At 41.8% G+C, this 23,613-nt stretch overlaps 1 protein-coding gene across 1 annotated transcript; it reads right to left on the reverse strand.

Moving 5' to 3' along the window:
• Window positions 1-797: 797 nt before the first annotated feature.
• On the reverse strand, window positions 798-23,613 carry LOC132380887 (CMRF35-like molecule 2). The gene is given in 6 exon segments (XM_059949804.1): window positions 798-824; window positions 2,168-2,202; window positions 5,495-5,815; window positions 11,451-11,777; window positions 20,377-20,476; window positions 23,593-23,613. Coding segments are annotated over 6 exon segments (831 nt in total).

The following is a 23,613-nucleotide window of genomic DNA, read 5'->3' on the forward strand; positions in this document are numbered from 1 at the left end:
GGGGAGTGGATTCCTGGAGCACATTGACAGAGACAAAGAGAGTCAGCCTGTGGTAGAGGGGGGAGTGACTGATCCATGAAGCAGGGATGGGTAGTGGAAAAGCCTGCTGTGGGAGAACTGAATGAAGTCTGTTTAGCTCAGGAACTGATTCCCTTTTTATGAATTGCCAGGTATTTACACCATGAGAAACACTTGTTTCTCTTCGACCTATTAACATCAGATTATTAGTTTAAGTCTGAATGCAAATTCTGACAGGGTGAAATTTCATACAGATCAGAGACAGGAAAACGTGTTGAGCCTGCTACTGGAAATCGGTGTCCCGTCAGTGGATCAGACCCCACACTGAATGAGATCATCATGAGAGGGGATTCCCCATTCCTAGCCCACAACCCACAGGACTCTGCCCCACTGTGGAGCCTCCGGATATCCGTGTTGCCCTCACTCCGAGCAGGGAAAACATGAATCAGACATTTCAGTGGAGACATCAATACAATATACGAGAAACCTACTGTTAGAAACGTCTACAACAATGTCAAAGTTTGGATCATTGCCAGATGTTGTAATTCCACATCTGTAAGCTCCTCCATCTTGAGAGACAAGATTCTCCATAGTAACTGTAAATATTCCCAGGGATGTGTTATCTCTGATTGTCATTCTTCCATGAAGCTCATTTGTCCCATTTGCATTCACTGACAATGACGATTGGCGATCCCACATTGGGTACCAGTACTTTGTGTGTGAACGGTACATTGGTACATAGTGACAATTGATTGTGACCGCTCTTCCCACAACTCCTCTTACTTTATCTTCTGCCCATAAAGCACCTGAAACAGAGAGAGAAATTCTTCAGAAAATAGACAGATAAAATAAAATTTACACAAGCAGATTCAAGGTTGTTTAATCTTATTTCCTGTACACAAGTGTAAAGGAGAACAAAATCATTGTTCCTCTGAATCTGATGAAGGACAATAAAAACCCAATATAAAGAACAGAATAAAATTCAAGATGTTTTATTTAAAGCTGTCGCTGTGTTCTGAGGAATCTGCGACACTATCAATTGGTATAATTGAATTCCACATAGACTGAGAAGACAACAGCATCATCCCTCATCACGTGCTCACAGCTTTTCACAAGTAATGATTTTTATTTGATTGGAGTCATCATTGTCACTGTCCATTAATGTCTCAGTGTGTTTCCACATTTCTGAGTCAATAGATTACTGATCCAGTCCCATTCCAGACAGGTGAGCCCAAGGTCAGTGGTGGGTGACTTACTGGAGCAGATTGTGTGAGACAGGATCTACCTGAATTTGAAAAGGTAAGGTGTGATCTGGAATAGTCAACATGATTTTGTGCATGGGAAATCTTCTCTCCAAAAATATGACTGAGTTTTTTGATGATGGAAGCAGTCAGATTGTGATAGTGAGGATTTGGTTTTCTGACAACATCAGTCTTTATCACCGGTGGTGTGCCATTGGGATCAGTGCTGTTATTTGTAAACCACTGTTATTTGTCATCGATGTGAATAGTTTGTAATGATAATGTAGGTAACATGATTATTAAGGTGTGGATGACACTGTTGTGCGGTAGACAGTGGAAAGAGTTGTCAAAGTTTACAAAGGGACCTTGAAAATGATCCAGTGTTTAGCTCCATTACTCTGTGCTAGCAATGATCCCCAGCTGGGCCTGTTCCATCTGCCTGCATTTGACCCGTCTCCCTCTCTTGTCGTTACTACCATCAGGTGGGAGGTGCCAGAGTCCTGGGGCCCACACCACCAGGTTTGTCAGCACTTGGTGATCTGCAGCTATCGGGTTCCTGGATTGGCTTCACTCATCTCAGTGCTGAACTGACTCCGCAGCTCTTGACTCACTTTCAGGGACTCTGCATCTCATGTTCCATGTATTAATTGTTTACATATTTTTATTATTTGCACCATTCATCCTCATTTGCACATTAGATGTTTGTCAGTCTTTGTTGTGTGTGGTTTGTCGTGGATTCCATTGTGTTACCTTGTTTTGTGGGTTTCTGGAAAAAGATGAACCTCTAGATGGTTTATGGTATACATAGTTTGGTAATAGATTTACTTTGAACTGGGAACGTGACCAATGGAACAGGTGATGGAATTGAACTCAGGCATTTTGGGAAATTAAATAAGGACGCAACTTACACTGTAGGGAACGAGGCGTGCAAATACATTGGGCCCTGAAAGTGACAACACAGGTGGACAAAGTGTTGAACAAGGAGTATGGCCAACTTGCCTTCTTTGGATGGGGCATTAAGTACAGTTGGAATGACATGGTACAACTAGAAAGGATGTTGACAAGATCTCAACTTGTCTGCTCTTTGCAGTTCCAGAGGAAGGGTGTGATTCAATTAGAGAAGGTATAGAAAACATTCACAAAGATGCTACTGGGACTGGAGGGTTTGGGTTATCGATAGGCTGGGGCAGTTTTCCCTGAAGTGAACACAGATGAGGGGTGACCTGATAAGGGCTTACAAATTAAGAAGGGCAAAGGTATGGCAGATAATCACGGTCTTTATCCCAGGTTAGGGGAGTTGTAAACTAAAGAGCCTTGGGTTAAGGTGAGAGGGGAAAGTCTTGGAGGGGCGGAGTTTTCCACACAGAGCAGTGTGTACATGGAAAAAGCTGCAAAAGGAAGTGCTGGAGGTGGGAACACATACAACGTTTCAAATAGATTTGGACAAGTTCATGGACAGGAAAGCTTTAGAAGGATACCAATCAATTGTGAGGAAATGGGAGAAGCTCAGGAAGACCCTGGGGTCAGCATGGACGATTTGGTCCGAAGCACCTGTTTCCTCAACCAATATCTCTATGACTCTGCTGCATCATCTCTAAATTGTAACATACTTTTGAAATGTTAAAATCAGAATTCTATTTTATCGCATTGGTGTGACAACTTATTGGATGACAGCCAATTATATTGCTGCTCAATTTCAAAATTCAAAGTACATTTAATGTCAAAGTATGAATACTATATACAGCATTCATATTTTCTCTTTACAAGCAGCCGCAAAACAAAACAAAACTATAGAATCCATTAAAAAAGTCAAATGCACAATGTGTAGTAAAGAAATAAACCATGCAAAAAATAAAGGTGAGTAAGTAGATTTTGAACTGAAATTCACAAATGTGAGTCCACAGCCATACAGCCAATCATCACTGCAGCCAGTGAAGGAGCCGTTAATTACTGTACAGGCCACTGGCTCAGTTCAGCACAGAGACAGGTTAACCTCGTGGAGCAGCAAGCTGAAGACTTGCCAATCCTTCACATAGGACTGACATTCCCACACAGTTCTGCATGAATTTTGAAAGCTTATTATCCTGTTCACATCCAGGAAATGCAGCAGACTTGTTCATATCTGTACATAGACTCAAATTCCCTTCCCATATCTCAAAGTGAGTGAGGTATTTCAATCAGTTGTCTGAAACTCAGTTTCAGTGGTCAATAATTTACTTCGACTGTTCAAGAAATTCTAAAGCTAGTGATGACCATAAGACACAGGAGCAGAATTAAACCATTTTTCTCGTAGAATCTGCCCCAATATTCCATCATGGCTGAGTTATTATCCCACTCAATCCCATTCTCCTGATTTCTCCCTGTAACCTCTGATGCCTTTACTAAACATGAAACTATTGTGCTCCATTTTCAATATACCCAATGATTTGGCCACAAAAGCTGTCTGTGATAAGTAATTCCATACTCTGTGCCCTCTCATGATAATCATTTCAGCCCTGGGAAAGAGCCTCTGTCTATCCACACGATCAATGCCTCTCATCTTATACAACTTTCAGGTCACCTCTCATCCTCTGTTGCTCCAAGGAGAAAAGACCGAGTTCACTCAGCCTATTCTCATAAGGCATGCTCCCCAATCCAGGCAATATCCTTGTAAATCTTCTCTGCACCCTTTCTATAGTTTCTCATACCTTTCCTGTAGTGAGCTGACCAGAAATGAGCATAGTACCCCAAGTAAAAGCACAAAATGCTGGCAGAACTCAGCAGGCCAGACAGCATCTATGGGAGGAGGTAGTGATGACGTTTCGGGCCGAAACCAGTTCTGCCAGCATTTTATGTTTTTATTTATTTTAGCATCTGCAGATTCACTCGTGTTGCCTTTGAATAGTACTCCAAGTAGGGTCTGAACACGGTCCTATATAGCTGTAACATTACCAGTTTGCTTGCACCTTCAGAAATGGCTCTATTTCTGTTTTTGATATATGTGATATATGTTTTAATTTCTTATCAAGGTTCTTTTGAAGACTGTGACTTCGGATATCTGTGGGAATGCGACCCGCTATCAGGGCCTCTCGGCCGGCCTTGATACCCCGAGGACGCGGCCTGGAAGACGAGTGTGCATTCAGGGTGCTGGATTTTCGTGACTCTGGTGACAGGCTGTTTCTAGGCCGGTGCCCCCGACTGAGGCTTCACTGGAGAACACGGAACATCAGGAGCAGCAGGTTAGCTGCTGGCTGTGTGTCCTGAGACCTGAGCCCCGGGGCCGACTCTCTGGGCGCAGAGCTCAGAAATAGTGACGCAACAGCCATTTAACATTGTAAATCAACGAGTTGTTTGTTGTGTGTCCCCTCTCACTGAGATACGGGGACACCTCCTTTTGCTTATTAGGGAGAGAGAGAGAGACCCTGTAGTAAATTGAATAACTGGGTGAACAAGTAGTCTTTGCGGTTCTGCAAGTCTGTGTCTTTATTGATACTTTGCTGTGAGCCCGAGTGCCCGGTGGAGGGTGCTGGTGCTGTTTTTGCTTGTGTGGGGGAGGGGGTCATTGCCTTGCCACTGCTTGTGTGTAGGAGGGCCGAGCTGGGGGGTGACTTTGGGGTTCTAATGTTTAACTGTCATTCATTCTTTGAGCCACCCCTCTGTTTTCATGGATGTTTGCAAAGAAAAAGCTTGTTCTTAATAATAGACTCCAACATCTTCCCAACCACTGATGTCATGCTAACTGGTCTATAATTTCCTTTTTTTTGCCTCCCTTCCTGCTTAAAGAGTGGAATGACACCTTCAAATCTCCAGTCCTCCGGAACATTCCAGAATCTAGTTCTTATTAAATGTTCACCACTAATGCCTCCACAAAGTCTTTCAGAACGGTGGGGTGCAGTCCATCTGGTCCTGGTAACTATCTACCTGCAGACCTGTCCTTCCTTTTGCTTTTATGGGTGTCACTGTCTCACAACTAAACACCTACACCAGCCTTTTCAAAGCAGAAGCCAGAAGTATGAAGGGAATGCTGTCAATTTGGATGTACAATTCCAACTATGTTTGAGATGCTTCACATCTTCATTGACAAAGTGACAGACTTAACTGTTCATTACACTTCATTTCTACCCCATGGAGGCTGCAATGTGTAGCTTCTGCAAATTTAAAGAAATTCCTTACCCTCAGGAGAAGTATGAGAGCAGCAGTAACAGAGTTACAAAAATAAATATTTAAATGTTTCCACCCTTGAAATTAGAACTTACTGGTGCCATTGATTTCTGTCACATAACTGCAGATCTCTCTGTTCTTGAAGACTGTCACTTTAACTATTCCACTGGATCTTGCTCCAAGCTGATTCGAGGCTCTGCAGTAATATTGATGGTGCTGGTGGTTGAATGATTGACAATGCAGAGCCAGTTCTTTGCTCTCTGAGATCTTTCGATACCCAGATGAGGTTTGTTCATGCCATGTGTAGTGAATGGGAAGGGATCCCTGGAAGGACTCACAGGAAACTGACACTGAGCCCCCGAGACGTGAGACATTTGCTGGTGACAGGTATCAAAACACAGGAACAGACACGGGTTCTGTGGGAAACAATTAAACATTCAGACACTGAAAGAACATCTGAAAATCAAACACTCTTCTGCCACTTTATTAGATACACCTGTTCACCTGCTCATTAATGCAAGTATCTAATTAGTCAATCATGTGGCAGCAATATAGTTCATATAAGGATGCAGACATAGACAAGAGGTTCTGTCTTTGTTTATACCAGACATGAGAATGAGGAAGGAAGGTGATCTAAGTGACTTTGACCATGAAATAATTGTTGGGGCCAGATGCTGTTGTTAGATAATCTCAGAAACTATTGATCTTCTGGGATTTTCACCAACAAAGGTCTCTAGAGTTTAAAGAGAATGGGGTGAACAACATTTAAAAAAATCCAGTGAGCAGTAATGCATGAGGTACTAAATAAAGCGGCCTCTGCTTGTTTTAAGACAGTAATGTGAGATATTTGTCACATGTGACAAAAATGACAAATGTATCACAAATGACCTGACTTGGTCTAACCAAGCAGACTCCACTGCCAAGAAGGCCCACCAGCGCCTTTACTTCATGAGAAAGCTGAGGAAATTTGGCCTGTCTCCTAAAACCCTCACTAAATTTTATAGATGCACTGTAAAAGCATTCTTGTAGGGTGCATCACAGCCTGGTATGGAAGTTGTCCTGTCCAAGTCCAGAAGAAGCAGCAGAAGATCGTGAGCATAGCCCAGCACATCATACAAACCAATCTTCCATCGTTGGACTCACTTTACAATGCACACTGTCGGAGCAGAGCTGCCGGGATAATCAAGGACACGACCCACCCAGCCAACACATTTTTTCTTTCTTTCTTTCTAAATCTTTTTATTAATATTAGTAATATGGACAGAATACAGATGATATATTGATAAAGAAATTACCAACATACACATTCCATTACATATGAAAAAAAAACATACATAATAGTTACAATATAAATGAGTTTACCAAGACATAAGCCATAAGATATATGTATGGACATAGTAAATCTAAATATTTCATAATGTATAATATAAAAAAAACAGAAAAAAGAAAGAAAAAAAACAAAAAAAATTATATAATGCAGAACTAGCTAATCTAATCTAATAACTATAACTAATAAGTAATATAAAAGAAAAAAAAACAAAAGAGAAGGAAAAAAAAAGCGGGCTGTTTATAATATCTCACAAAAATAAGTATTCATCAATGCCGTCACTTCCGGTCCTCTCAAAATACATAAGCTGAAAGCTGGGAAATCAAATGAACTTGGCACAGGGTAATATTACATCATATGAAAATGTTGAATAAATGGTCTCCATAACTTTTCAAATTTAATAGAAGTCTCAAAAGTACCACTTCTAATTTTTTCTAAATTTAAACATAACATAGTTTGAGAGAACCAATTAAATACAGTGGGAGGATCAATTTCTTTCCAATTCAACAATATAGATCTTCTAGCCATCAGAGTTAGAAATGCAATCATTCGACGGGCTGAAGAAGATAAATGCAGTGAATCTAACATTGGTAAACCAAAAACTGTGGTAATAGGATGAGGTTGTAAATCAATATTCAAAACCGCAGAAATAATATCAAAAATATCTTTCCAATATTTCTCCAAAAATGAACACGACCAAAACATGTGAGTTAAAGACGCAATTTCAGAATGACATCTATCACAAATAGGACTTATATGAGAGTAAAAATGAGCTAATTTATCCTTGGACATATGGGCCCTATGTACGACCTTAAATTGTATTAGTGAATGTTTGGCACATAACGATGATGTATTAACTAATTGAAGAATTCTATCCCAATTCTCACTAGAAATACTAAAACTAAGCTCTCTTTCCCAATCCTGTTTAGTCTTATAAAGAGGCTCTGAACGTATCTTCATAATTATATTATAAAGTTTTGAAATAAGCCCTTTTTGAAAAGGGTCTAATTCAAATAAACTCTCCAAAGTATCTGAAGGCACAAAATTTGGAAACGTAGAGAGTACAGAACTTAAAAAATGTCTAATCTGTAAATATCTAAAAAAATGAAATCTCGGCAAGTTATATTTGTTGGATAATTGTTCAAAAGACATGAAACAATTATCTAAAAATAAATCAGAAAATCTTAGTAATCCCTTAGTTTTCCAAGCTGAATAAGCTTGATCTATAATGGAAGGGTGAAAAAAACAATTAGATACAATAGGAGTATTTAAAACGAATTGAGTCAACCCAAAAAATCTCCGAAATTGAAACCATATACGCAATGTATGTTTAACTATCGGGTTGTCAATTCGTTTCGGCAATTTAGAAAGAGCAAAAGGGAGAGAAGTCCCTAAAATAGAACCCAAAGCATAAGCTGATACCGATTTAGTTTCTAAACTCACCCAACAAGGGCCAAAAGATCCACCCCAATCTTTCAACCAACATAACAAATATCTAATATTAACTGCCCAATAGTAAAATCTGAAATTAGGTAATGCTAACCCGCCTTCCTTTTTTGTCTTCTGTAAATATGTTTTACCTAACCTGGGATTTTTATACTGCCATATATATGAAGAAATTTTAGAGTCAACATTAGTAAAAAAAGATTTCGGGATAAAAATTGGTATCGCTTGAAAAATATATAAAAACTTAGGTAAAATAACCATCTTAATAGCATTAATCCTACCTATTAGGGATAGAGACAAAGGTGACCACTTAGTAAACAAACCTTTAATCTGATCAATTAAGGGTAAAAAATTAAATCTAAATAAATCTTTATGGTTTTTTTTGTGATTTTGATCCCTAAATAAGTAAAAGAGTCATTAACTAATTTAAAGGGTAAATTTCCATAAATTGGGACCCGTTTATTCAATGGAAACAATTCACTTTTATTAAGATTTAACTTATACCCAGAAAACTCACTAAATTGAGCCAATAATGATAAAACTGCTGGAATGGATTTCTCCGGGTTAGAAATGAATAGTAATAAATCATCTGCATACAAAGATAACTTATGAATATCTGTCCCACGATTAATACCCAAAATATCCTGTGATTGTCTGATGGCAATTGCCAAAGGTTCTAAGGCAATGTTAAATAGTAATGGACTAAGAGGACATCCGTTTAATTGTATTCCAAGTCACAAAATTAATGGTCTGAGCCATAATTCTATAATCAACCCTTTGGTATAGAAAGGGTTAACCAACTTATAAACTCATGCACCCGGAAGAGGAACAAAAGTAGTGAGAAGTCCCGGAAGTGACGACAACACAGACATATTTGAAGTTCAAAAACAGCCCGAATAAAAAAACTAACACAAACTGGTACAAAAAAAAATAGAATTAGAAAACAGACCATCCACCCACCCCCCGAGAAAAAGAGAAAAAGCCAAAATATGACTTAAAAAGAGAAAAAGTAAGACTAATCCTACCCCCATGTCAGCTGAAGAACACTCCATATAAAAAGGATATATATAAAAGAATCACCCCAACTTTAAAAATAAAATCGCTATAATAAAAACCATATTTCTAAGTATAGTTAGTTGTAAAAAGAATAAAAATATAATCACTAAAAAACAATTATAACTCGGGCTCAGGCCCAGACAAAACAAAAAATATTTAAGCTAAGATAAGCGATGCATTGTACGGAAGAAACGCGAAAAATATAAACATAATGCCATCTTAAGCAAAACCAAAAATCTTTTCCAAAAAACGACCATCTTAATCAAGGAAAAATTTACCTTCAAAGAATTAAAAATATACCTTCGAAAGAACAAAGTTAATAGACAAGTATGTAGTTAAATGATTAAAGTGTATAAGGCAAAACAATTAACATGACGCAAACACACTTTAACTTGAGTATAAAGTGTAGGATGAACCTACACCAATAACCAGATTATAATTCTGGTTTAAGAGATCGAGAACCATCTTACACGATGAGAATCATTCATTTATTAAAGACTGGTGTCTGTAGCAGTAGGGAAGTTCTCCTCCAGATATTTTCTCGCTTCTGAAGTTGAAAGGAAAACTTGTCGAGGAGCATTCGACGGAGAAATTTGAAGCTTCGCAGGGTATAGAAGCGCAGGTTTCAGATTTTTCTCATAACATTCAGCCATCAACGGTTTAAAAAGAAGCCTTCTTTTTAAAAGAACTGAACTAAAATCTTCGATCAGGCGGAAGCAAAAATCTTTGATTTTAATCATTCCTACCCGACGAGCTGCTCTTATAACTTGTTCTTTGTCATGTACATAATGGAACCGGACAATTACCACCGAAGGTTTGTCTGTAGCACTCGGTGATCGACGCAGAATTCTATGTGCCCGATCCAATAAAGGGGGGTTATTCGGGAAAATCGTCGGAAACGCTTCTTTTAAAAGTTGAGCAAAATATTTCGAAGGGTCATCTTTTTCTATGCCGTCTGGAAGACCAAGTATACGTAAGTTCTGTCTTCTGGACCGATTCTCAAAATCGTCACTCTTGGCTTTAAGGGCTTCCATCAGCTTAATGGTCGAAATTAAATCCTGTTGCAGTTTTCCAATAGTCAAATCTCGCTTCCGAGCTTCTTCTTGCAGAGAACGCAATAAGAGCTTGTTGCTGTTTAATTACTAAATCCGTCTTAGCCATGTACTCTTGAAAAGCCTTTATATCTTCTTTAAAAAATTGTTGTAGTTCAGCAAATTTTTTATCCAAAACCTCCATAAACAATTCAAAAGTTAATTGTGTTTGTTGTGTCGGAGCCTGCTTTTTTCCGTTACCGTTCGGATTACGTCCGGGATCCCGTCCCTTAGACCTGAGAGACATTTCTGTTTGCATACCTTCAAAAGTTCACAACAAACTCTTGGCAGTAAATCCAAAAAAAAAAAGAATAAAGAAACTTTCAGTATAGGTAAAAATAAGCTGAATAAGGGTGATCAAAGGTTAAAAAAAGTAAAGGTTATGGAGCGAATCCAAAACGGCACTCACTCCATGAGCGTCTCCAGCTGACTCCCGACATTTTTAGACCCTCTTCCCTCTGGGACAAGGTTCAGGAGCTTGAAGATTCGTATGGCCAGATTTGGGAACAGCTTCTTTCCAACTGTGATAAGACTGCTGAACAGATCCTGACCTGGATCTGGGCTGTACCTTCCAAATATCTGGACCTGACTTGAACTACCTTAGTTTCCCTTTTCTATTTTCTAATTATGATTCATAATTTAAATTTTTATATATTTACTTGGATTCGTACTTCAGGGAGCACAAAGTGCAGAATCAAATATCACTGTGATTATACGCTCTTGTATCAATTGTTTGGTGACAATAAAGTAAAGTAGAAGTAAAGTAGTAGTAGTAGTGTTTGCTGTCTTTCAGAAGAAAATGATATTGTGACTGGGTTTAGTGAGGGAAACATGCGGCATTGATGTTAATACAGAGATAGTGAGGGATGGACAGTGTGGGGACAAAGATCATGAGACATATACTTGTAGATGTAAATTAATTCTCCTATTAATAACTGGTCATAATTCCACAGTAATGTGAGATATCTGTTTGGTGGCTTTCAGGAGATAATTAATTTTTGACTGGGTTCAATGACCTACTGTATAGAAGGGAACATTTGGCACTGATATGAATGCAGAGATAGTGAGGGATGGACAGAGTCTGGACACTTACTTTATGAAAGGTACAAAGTCAATCCCTGAGAAACCTACCATCAGATACTTGTAGATGAACATTAAACATCGGATCGGTCCCTGGTGTTGTAATTCCACAGCTGTACCATCCTGTATCTCCGGAGTGAAGATCCTCCATAGTAACAGTAAATTTTCTCTTGCTCTGGTTCTGTTTATCTGTGATTGACACTCGTCCACTCCATCCGTGTTGCCCTTTTGTTTCCACTAAAACTGAACGGTGGATAGTCCATCCATGACACCAATACTTTGTGTCTGAACAGTACTTTGCTTTATAGTGACAATTGATTGTGATCGCTCCTCCCACAACTCCTCTTTCAGATTTCTCTGCCCACAATGCATCTGAAACTGAGGAAGGCATTTTCAGATTTGAGGGGAAAAGAACAACACAAGTCAAACAAATATTTTTGAACATGTTTGTGGAAACAGGATCAGGTTACATCCAACATGTGGTCCATGACACCACAGCCAATGATTTTGGTCTGAAGTGCAGTCAGTGCCGTTACTGTGTCAGTGCTCTCTCCCCTGTGTCAGTACATTGTGGGTTCACTTCCCACTCCAGAGTCCTGAGCAGAAACCCAGGGCTGACTTTCCACTGCAGTACTGAGAGAGAGCAACAGTGTTGACCTTTCAGTTGCTTCAGAATATGTCGGCTTTTGAAATTTCGACAAATCCCAGCTGTTTCTTTTTGGAAGTGTCTGTGTCTCCAATTCCAGGGAACTTCAGGATTCAGATGGGGTTGATAGGTTCTTTTTAGGCCAATGTCCTGACTTCCTCCCACTTCCAGACAAATTTAAAAACTGCATAAAGAAAACCCTCATAATCTCCTAAAATGTGCCTTCTGGGTACAATTGAAATTTTATATTACGTACCTGTCAACGACTTGCATGTGCAGTTAGAAGGTGCTGCAACAGATGTTGTTACTTTAGTATGTAGAAATCCAGTTTGATTTCAAAGTGTGTAAAAATACTTGTATGTACTCCCAACCTATATCAGATCACACCAATATACAGGAGGCTGCATCAGGAGCACCGGATTCACAGGTAAAGTGTTGCTTCACCTGGAAGGAGTGTCCAGGGTCCTGAATGGTAGTGAAGGATGAACTGCAGGGGCAGGTGAGGCATTTGTCCTTCTTGCAAGAATAAGTGCCAGGAGGGAGATAAATGGAGAGGGATGGATGGACATGGGAGTTGCGTAGGGAGTGATTGTTGTGCAAAGCAGAAAGTGGGGGAGAGGGAAAGATGTGCTTGGTGGTGAGACCCCACTGGAGATGGCAGTTGTTACAGAAAATTATGTGCTGGACATGGAAGCTGGTGGTTGGTAAGCCTTGCATCTCTACATCCAGCAAATAATCCTTCGTAACTTCTGCCATCTCCAATGGGATCCCACCACCAGGCACATATTGCCCAACCCACTTTCTGACAAAGTCCTATAAATGCACAGTGAAGAGTACTCTTATTGACAGCATCATTGCATGGTATGAAAACATAAATCCCTTGAACAGAAAAACCACAAATGATAGTGTGTACAGCCCAATCCATAACTGGTAAACCCCTCTTCATTGCTGAGCACATTGCTGAACTAAAAGCAGTATCCATCATCCAGGCCTTGATCTCATCTTGCTGTTGCCATCAGGAAGCAGGTACAAGAGCCTCATGTCCCACCCCATCAGGTTCAGGAACAGATATTACCCCCTAACCATCAGGCTTCTGAACCAGAGTGGATAATTTCAGCGATCACTGAACTGATTTCACAACCTATGATTTCACTTTTAAGGATGCTACAGCTCATGTTCTCAAATATTATTTAGTACTTATTTACTTGTTATTATTATTATTTTGCTTTTCTTTTGGTATTTGCACAATTGTTTGTCTCTTACACATTTGTTGTTTGTCTGTCTTTGTTCATGGGTAGTTTTTCTTTGATTCTATTGTGTTTCTTTGTAGTTACTGTGAATGACCAAAAGTAAATGAATGTAAGGATAGTATGTGGTGACAAATGCAGTGTGTACTTTAATAATAAATTTAAGTTTCTTTTCTGAGAATGATGCAATAATTTGATCAACAGAACATTAAAAAAATATTGAAATCGAGTACATTTCCAGTCAATATTCAAAGGTCTTAAAAAAGAATGAACAATGGAATTAAAAGATGTGTAATGGACAAAATGAGTGTTTGCAGTTTGATGCAGCTTGCAATGGTCAGTGGGGTGTGAATCTGCAAATAGAAGTTGCTACTTTTCCAGAGTTGACATGTAACTGGAAGCCAAGGTGTATAATCAGCCTCGGAGCTGCTACATGAAGGGAGCTACAGTACCTCTGCTATCTCCTCCAGTTCCATACACACTTCCACTGTCACACCTGATTGGTCCTGTTCTCTCACGTCCTTTCCTCTTGCTTTTCACATACTTGTAAAATGCTGTGGGGTTTTCTTTAATCTTGCTTGCCAAGGCCTTCTCTTGGCACCTTCTGGCTCTCCTAATTTCATCCTTAAGCTCCTTCCTGCTAGTCTTATAATTTTCTGGATCTCTATCATTACCTAAATTTTTGAACCTTTCCAAAGTTTTTCTTTTCTTCTTGACTAGATTTTCAACATCCTTTGTACACCACAGTTCCTGTACCCTACTAACTTTTCCCTGTCTCATTGGAAAATACAATGCAGAAAGTCACACAAATATCCCCTGAACATTTGCCACATTTCTTCTGTACATTTCCTAAGAACATCTGTTCCCAATTTATGCTTCCATGTTCCTTCCTGATTGCTTCACATTTCCCCTTATTCCAATTAAATGCTTTCCAAACTTGTCTGTTCCTATCTCTCTCCAATCCAATTCTATTGTAAAGGAGACAGAATTATGATCACTATCTCCAAAATTCTCTGCCACTGAGAGACCTGACACTTTACCAGGTTCTTTTCCCAATAACAGATCAAGTACAGCCCCTCCTCCTGTAGGCATATCTACATATTGTATTAGGAAACATTCCTGAACACACCTAACAAACCTCACCACATCTAATCCCCTTGCTCTAGGGAGATGCCGATCAATATTTGGGAAATTAAAATCTCCCACCATGACAACCCTCTTTTTATTACACCTTTCCAGAATCTGTCTTCTTATCTGCTCCTCGATGTCCCTGATACTATTGGATAGTCTATATAAAAAAAAAACCCGGTAGAGTTATTAACCCCTTCCTGTTTCAAACTTCCACCCAAAGAGACTCAGTAGACCATACCTCTATGACTCCCTCCTTTTCTGCAGCAATGACACTATCTCTGATCAGCCGTACCATGCCCTCACCTCTTTTTCCTCCCTTCCTTTCATTCTGAAACATCTAAAGCCTGGCACTCTATGTAGCCATTCCTGCCCCTGAGCCATCCAAGTCTCTGTAATGGCCACAACGTCATAGCTCCAAGGAGTGATCCATGCTGTAAGCTCATCTGCTTGGTTCATGATGCTTTTTGCATTAAAATAGTCACATTTCATACCATTGAACTGAAGGCATCCCTTCTCCATCTCCTGCCTATCCTCCCTCTCACACTGTCTACAAGCTTTCTCAATTTGTGAGCCAACTGTTCCTTCCTCCGTCTCTTCAGTTTGGTTCCCAACACCCAGCAATTCTTATTTAAACTCTCACCAATTGCCGTAGGAAACATCCCTGCCAGGATATTGTTTCCCTTCGGATTCAAGTGCAACTCGTCCTTTTTGTACAGGTCACGCCTGCCTCAGAGAAGATCCCAATGATCCCTGCTCCCTGCTCCAATCCCTCAGCCTCTGACTATTCACATTCCCACTTCAGGATATGGTGGACACGATCAGAAACATCTCAGACCCTGGCACCTAGGAGGCAAACTACCATCCCTGTGTCTTTTCTGCGTCCAGATAATCGCCTGTCTGACCCCCTAACTATAGAGTTCCCTATCACTGCTGCTATGATCTCCAGCAGGTGAGAGAAGCTATGGAAATGAAAAAACAGTCGAATTTTTGGGCCAAGGTGTTTCTTCAGGACTGGGCAGGAAGGGGGAAAGACACCAGAAAAAAATGTTGGGGTGGGGAGGGAAAGAAGGACATCTCGAAGGTGATCGTGAAACCAGATGGGTAGGAAAGACAAAAGACTGAAGAGGAGAGAATCTGATTGGAGAAGAGAGTGGACCCATAGGAGAAAGTGGGAGTGGGAGAGAACCCAGGGGGAGATGATAAGCAGCCGAGAAGAGGTAAGAGGCCATATTGGGGAATAGAAGAAGTGCTGAGTTAGAGGAAGTTTTCCACAATATATCACAATACTTCATGATTATCCAGTTCTGAAAAAGTGTCTCTGCCTGAAACCTTAACTGTTTTTCATTTCCATAGATACTGTGTGACTGGCTGAATTCCTTCAGCACTTTTGTGTATTGTTCTGGATTTCCGGCATCTATAAATTCTCTGGGGTTTATAAATCCACATTATCATTGTTTACCTGGTTAGAACTTTAGATGTTGTTTGAATTCAGGATCAGAGAATTTCTGACACAGGAGGCTGTTCAGCCCTTCATTCGGTACTGGTCGAAAAAGCTCTAACTGTTCTGGTCTTCCTTGGGTCCTCTACCTGGCTGGTGATGCCTCTTCAAATACACCTTCCAGGCTCTGTTGTTGTGCTGAGGGTTTCTGCTTCTACAAATCCTTCAGGACTGCACCACATCCTCACTTCTCCGTGGATTGTCACCTTGTCATGGTGGAGAGACTTGTGAGTGATGTTGTCCAGAGTGTAGCTCCTGGTCAGGTCTCCATTGGTGGAAAGATCAATGGGGGGGGGGGGCTCCAGACAACAAGCGATCCAAGTAAGACCTCAAAGGTTTAACTAATGGAAGACGATGACATCACAAAGGCAGAGAAGGCAGAAGAAGGCTGAAGAAGTGAAAGGTCCCCCAGTCATCTTGCATTCAATGCTATTGGGCCCAAACCCAGCTCTGTCAAGGACCAAGTTGTGGCTGCCCACACAACAGTCTCCCTACATTAAACAAGATCCTGCACAGGCGTCCTCCATAAAGGAAATCCACCACAATATGCCAGATTGACACAGCATGCAGTGTAGGGGTCAGAATTGTGATGATGTGGATACTACAGCCACCTGAGGACCCAGGAATAGACACACTTGAGTCGAGTTACTACTCCTACCTGGGAGAAAAGTGTTCTCCTCATTCCCCCTCTAATCCTAACAACAGTTAACTTTTAACCCAAGACCCCTATTTTTAGCACCTCATCTAAGTGATCAAAATTATTTTTGTTCATACTTTTGGTGCCCTTTATAATTTTTCACAATTCAATTAAGTCTCCTCTTTGCCTCTTGAGTTTCAGACAAATTAACCCCAGCCCATCCAACGAGTGAATCACTCAGTCCCAGGCAGCAGTCTCCCCAGTACTTTCTTGTCTCTCTGGTAATGTGGTGACCACAAATGACTACAGTGTTCAAGCCATGGGCAGAACCACACTGTCTCTATATCTTTGGAATCTGCAAATAAAGGAAACTGTTATGTCTGCCTTTCTAATCACCTTATCTACATCTCCAGTCAGACTCAATGATCAGTGATCATACTCAATAAGGTCCCCATGATCCTCACATTCCTCAATATCCTTGTGTTTGCTTATCCATTAATACCCTGATGGTGGGGTGGGGATTCCTCTCCACCAAAGGAAGTGTAAGATGCCCCTTACCTCTGATACCCTGTGAAGGTCACCCTTGGGCAAGATGTTACATCTGCTTAGCAACCCTCAGTCAGAGTCACATGAAGCCATGGGAGCAGGTGGTAGATGGTCATATCAGCAGCTGGAGCATATCATAAATCCTGATTATGCAACCACTGACACCAGTCAGACAAACACTGGCTTGGGTGTGTCTGAATTCAGATATCACGGAGGGGGAGGGGGAGGGGGAGGTTGAGGAGGAGAGTATGTTGCTTCAGTAGCTTCACACAGAACAGAGTCAATCGCCTGTAGCTTGTCCCCTGCCTGACCAATGAAGCTCAGGGCCAAGATGAGAGGTTTTCACTCTCTGCTGGGTCTAGCTTTGGTGGTTTGAGACTTGCTTGTCATAAGGGGGACATTGGAAGTGGACCCAAAAGCAAGACACAGACACTGAAAAACTAGGGAGAGGACTAGGTGTATTAAGGAAACAAGAAAAATGGGGAAGAGAGGATGCTGGACATGACACAGACCTTGGACGAGACAAGGATTCTGGGCTTGGGCTAGGACTTGACTAAGATAGCAGAACCAGGACATGGAACTGGGTACTAGGAGCCTGGGCTTGGACCCCGAGCCAGAGACAAGGCAAGGACCCAGAAACTAGGTCTTTACTCAGGCTCGGACTCCAGAACTAGGCAAGGGCAAGACGTAGCTACAGGATGAGATGCAGCAATAGGACTGAATGTGAGACTCCTACACAGGACAAGGGAACCCCAACACTGGGCTGGGAAAGGTACTCCTGGGCTAGGCAAGGCACATGGACAAGACAAGAACACAAAGCCATTGCTTGGACAGGACAAGGTTCTTGTACATGGCTAGGACTGGACGAGGCCCCGAAGCCTTGACTTGGTCGAGGAAGAGACAGAAACACAGAGCCTTTGTCAAGGGAGAGACAGGAACTTGGAACACAGAGCCACAACCCCGCCTTGGAAACAGGACGTAGGGCTGGAACTCATTACACAGAGCACAGTGCCAGGAACCCTCCTTGGTTACAGAACATAGGGCCAGGACCGTTTCTTGGGTACAGGACGTAGAGCTAGGACTGATCACACAGAAATGCAGAATAGGACAAGAAGGTTCCCAACGCAATATAGTGGCAGACAGCCAGACCTATCTAGTGAAGGCAAGGACACAAAGCCAGTTCCTTATCTTGCTCCGGTGGTTGAACTTGACAGCAGTGAAGGCAAGTATTCAGGCAAGGCGAGGTTCAAGGTGAAGGGAAGGGATACAGACCAGGGGTTTTGGACAGGAACAATCCAGCAGCCAGAGGCTGAATCCTGAAGCTATTTATGAAGCCAGCCCATACGAGAATCAGCTGCCTCAATAGAAACTGGGGAAACCTAGAAAACCTGGAATACGGTATCTGGATCGGAATGTGGATTTCACGGATCGGACCATGACATTGCTGTCATGATGTTTGGATATAGCCGAGGTGCCGAGGGAGAGAGAGACCCTGAAGCAGGTCAGTAGTTCACAGACTTTAACGCAAACAGAATTTTAAGGGAAAAGAAAACAACAAACATGAGGCCAAACAGTGCCATTTACTAAAACTCACAAGTGGAAAACTGGATGCCAACATCACAGCTGAAAGGAATATCTAAATGTACAATGAATATTGCTCATCTCCAGCATCTGAATACTCCACTTTCTCAAGCAAGACCCATCAAACCCTGAACATGTTCAAACGTAGACTGTGCAGGTCCACTGGACTGTCAGATGCCATTGGTAGTCTTCGATGCACATTCTAAATGGGATGATGCCAAAGTGGTGATGACTTTGATCAGGCACGATGATAAACATTTTATGCTACTGTTAGGTACACATATAATCCTCGATACTGTGGGCTATGATAATGATCCCATGTTCACAAGTGAGAAATTCAAACTATTTTTTACAGGACAATGGAATTTGATTGCAACATTAGCCCCCCTGTCACCCATCATCAAACGGTATGGCTGAGAGAGCTGTTCAGACTGTCAAGCAGGGGATATAAAAGTTGAACACACACCAGCATCAACAGTTTTTTTCAGGTACCCGATAACTTCACAAACCACCAGTGGTTTCATCTGAGCTATTGATGGGCCGCAGGTTGCATTTCCAATTGGATTTATTGCACCTTGATCTGGAAAACCGAGTAAGACACAGACAACAGCATGAAAGTGCGGTATGATTCAAATACAGAACATCAGAACTTTGAGGCGGGAAACTCGGTTACCGGGTCATCAACTCAAATAGCCAAATTAATCAGGTCATCCAGACTATCCTGCTTGTCACAATGTTCTGTTGGACCCCTGTGTTCAGTCCACATGGGAAGGCAGTGATGAGAGATCTCTTGTTCCATCTCGTCTCTTCTGCAAGTGTGCTAAACGTTTTCCAAGTTATTTCCAATAATACTGCATGCTGATGAGTAAAACAAATGTTCACAGTTCGAGGCAGAGAATGAGAAGAAAATGGATTCTGACTCAACCCACACAGAACTGAAGTGCAAGACATTTCAATAACAGAAACAGATGTCTATCGGAGACATCTTACTTATCACGCATAATTCCTATGCTGATTTTAGTGAGTACAAGGCAGCATGAAAATGATGTTTCATGGATGGAAAGGGAGCCTTTGCACTTACATCTGCAAACCTTTACAAATTAATGTTCCCTGGGCAGGAACACTTTCTGCCAAGATTATTCAAAACACTGGTGCCGGAGATCAAGATGTGTCCTCAGCTCCCTTCTCTCCTCCCTGCACACTCACAACTGCAGGCTGGGATTTGTTTCTTTCTTCCCCCCCCCCACCCACACCCCCCCAGACCTGATACAGGGTCTCCAACTGGAACACCTTTTGCCTCTATAGATGCTGCTGGACCCATACAAATCTTCCAGCTTTGTGTCAATGGTTCCTCACCCCAATTCTATCGAATATATTTATGGAGTATTTTCCATCTTTATATATCAGCACATAAACTTTACCATCTCTGCTACAGAAACGGTGCACTGGACCCAAATTAACACTGATCATTCGAATGAACAAGTAAACGGCAGATGTTGGAAATCTGAGACAGAAACAGAACATGCTTGGAATACTGCAAATGTCAGGCTGAATCTCTGAGAAGTGGAACAGTGTCTTAAAGTCTTGGGTCTGCAACTTTCACTGTTTCATTTCCATGGGTACAGCCTGACCTGCTGAGTATTTCCTGCATTTACCAGTCTCTGTAACGTCCCGCGCTGGCGGTCACTCACCGGGCAGGGAACAGATGAGAAGAATCAGAATCCACATTGTTCTGTTGACAGTGACCAACCGGGCAGCACTTGTCTGTCGCTCAGCTCTTTGCTCTAAGAACTAAATGAATGACTGAGACAAATAGGATGTGGAAGTTGAATGAGGAAGAAGGAGGCAGCAGGAAGTTCAGTTGTGAAACCATCGTGAGCCAGAGGATGAAATCGGAAGCCTTAGAATCTGAGGCGCTCTCGGCTGAACTGAACAGAAGAATCGAATTGAACTTTCATTATCTCATTGAATAGTGAGGGATAGTTACTGTCAGCAAAACTACTAATAACAGCCTGACTGGGGAGTTAATGATGACTGTGACAAAGATACTGCTATCACTCCAGTTGATTATGATGCTCTCCTCATTCCCTTTATGGAGAAATGCCTGTGTGTTCCTTTGTTTAATGTGTGGAGGCCGACTAATGGGCAGCACCACAAGGTCCTTGACCGATCACAGTCAGGGTCCAGTGGCATGGAGTGCAGGACAACTCTGGAACTTCTCTGCTGTAGCCTTCCTCCACCTTCAGTTCCGTTGTGATGCATCATCATCTTGTCTTGTCCATACTGCCCCAACCGCCGCCACTGGGCTGTAAACGTGCAGGAGCAGAGTGTGGTTCAGTGCCCTGCTCAAGGACACACACACGCTGCCTCGGCTGAGGTTCGAACTAATGACCTTCAGATCGCTAACCCAAGGCCACTTGGCCACATGCCAATCTTCTGCCAGCTCCACCACTGAGGACTTTTTTGGATCGCTGTTTGTATGGAAATACCTGTGGTGATATCATGTGTCATGTGTGTTACAAACCCAGTAACTGGGTCACTTACCAGCAAAGATAGAGAGGTCCGTTGCAGTCTGATGGTACTGTTTTTAAAAGTACTTATTGATAAAGGGGCACAAAAATAAGATTAATGCAAACATACAGATAATATACGTCGTTAATACTAAATCTAAAGTGCGGGTATAATAATAACCAATAAGAAATAGCTCTATTGTTGTCTAGGGGATAATGTATTGTCTGATGGAAATATAACAGTCACTGTTAGTTCGTTCAAGCTGCAGCGTTTTTGGGTTTAATAGCGAGGCAGTTTAAACTTGGCCAGGTCTTTTAGGATGTCAATCCATTGAGTCAGGGGAGTGGGTTTCCCCTTTGTTAGCTAAAAGCCGTTTTCTGTGGTTTCAGCCACCAGTTCCAGCAATGGAACTGAATGCACGTGGCCTCCTTCAGATGACTTCCTGCTGTTACGTGGTCGCTTAATGTTTCTTCTGGTGTGTCTGAGGGGCTGTTCCTACAGATCCTCTTTTACCCTGACTCGCAGGGTCGTAGGTGTCAATCAGGTTGGGGGTGTGCAATCCCTCCCTCAACCGATCCACTTTGCCTGAGGGCGTTCACGTAGCATAGCCCTTAATCCACAACTTCGCCTTCCGGAGACAATGGCCATGTCCCGTAGCTTTACATCGCTGGGGAAACGAGACATTCTGCATGTCTCTTCTCTCATTTCCTGGGCCCCTTGACCCAACCCAACAGTGATCTTGCGATTCTCATAAAGGAGGGGGCTACGGACGTAACCCACCCTTTCTTTAATGCGTTTTTTTTACCATCGGGAAATAAACGAAGTTATACAGAGTCTTACAGGGTGTTAGAATCTAACACAACACCAAAATTTTTTTTTCTAGAGTAATACAGTTCTACATTCAATTCAGTATCTAAACAGTTAACGATTACAGTGTCACTTTCTTTAATATCTTAACATCTTGTACAGTACTAAAGTCTTGTAGCATCAGACTTCAATTTAATAACCACCTGTTTTTATTTCTTTCCTTCAGCAACAAAACTAAGGAGGTGTGATCTTAGCTTACATGCATCTACAAAAGTTTATGTAAATACTAATCTTACGGTCATTTTCAAACTGAACAGGCCGGCTTCCAGGGGGTTGTCTTTATTATTCACAGTCTTTGTCGAAATCCCGAACAACCGGCTTAGCTATTTAAAAATGGCGTCCCCATTAACCGTCGCCTCTTTTCCGGTGAGTTCCCATGTGGGGAGCTTGGCTAATGTGGCGAGATAAACCCTCGCCCACCTTTTCCATAGGAATTATTTTATCAACACCATGTCCCAAACTTAGACCATCTTCTGAATTTCCACCCAACTCTTTAATTTTACACAGGTGGCTAGCCCTCTTGTCAGGACCCTTCAGGCTACGTGTTTTCAGTTCGACCTCTTTGCTCAAGCAGCTTTTCAAATTCTGCCTTTTCACACCACACTCTGGAATAACAATAGCGTGGGGGCCCCCGTCATCTCCCAGCTTAATCGGTAAGCAATCTGCAGGGTTTAAAATTTCTTCATTCGATTTGGGAACTACAGATTTCCCATTTACTTTAATGATAATATTTATCACCCCATTTTTGAACTCCGCATTAAATTTTAACACTCCTCCGAACACAAACACCTGGGAACTCTCACTTCCCACTATTACCAAAGTTAACCCTTTCTTCACTGAACCAAGTCTATCTGACCCATAAGGATGGCCATCTCGTTCCACTGAATCAAACACCTCAGACTTTTTCTGAGCTCCATTACTAGGTTCAGTACCACGTGCATCCCCATCTTGGACACACTCAAATGGGACATTGGCCTCTTTCAGGCTTTCAATACCCATACCCTTTTCAAATTCTAAGTTCACCCGATCCTCCCAGGTACTCTCTGGGCAACTCCCTTCCGGAGTAAACTCAACCCCGCGGGCTGAAACAACCTCATCTGCCAACCCAGCAGACTTCTTCAAGGCAAGAGCACTCTTTTCATCTAGGACTGCCCTCATTTCATTATCTGGAACACCTCTAGCATTTTCAACTTCTTCAAACAGTTCTGCCAAAGCAGACAGATCATCCCTGTCCAACCCTGGATCTCTTAACCGCTCTATCGGTTCCTCATCTTTATTTTCTGCCTCTAGGACCTTTCTCCTCGCTAAGGGCAGATCTACCTCTGCTCCCTTACTTCTTTCACTTTACTACTCTTCGTCTTACCACCCTCTAAACCCTCGTGGTACAGGGTTGGTAGAAAAGTCTTGGCCAAATCAAAACTGGCCAGATTTAAACTGCTCTCGTTCTCAGCTGCCTCTCTCGATATGCTGCGAGTGACCACGCGTGCGGGATAGATCTTGGAATCTAGGGGCGGGGCCACAGCACTCACCGGCCGGCGTGTCGGCATCAT

Source organism: Hypanus sabinus, chromosome 25, assembly GCF_030144855.1.
Source record: "Hypanus sabinus isolate sHypSab1 chromosome 25, sHypSab1.hap1, whole genome shotgun sequence".
NCBI lineage: Eukaryota > Metazoa > Chordata > Chondrichthyes > Myliobatiformes > Dasyatidae > Hypanus > Hypanus sabinus.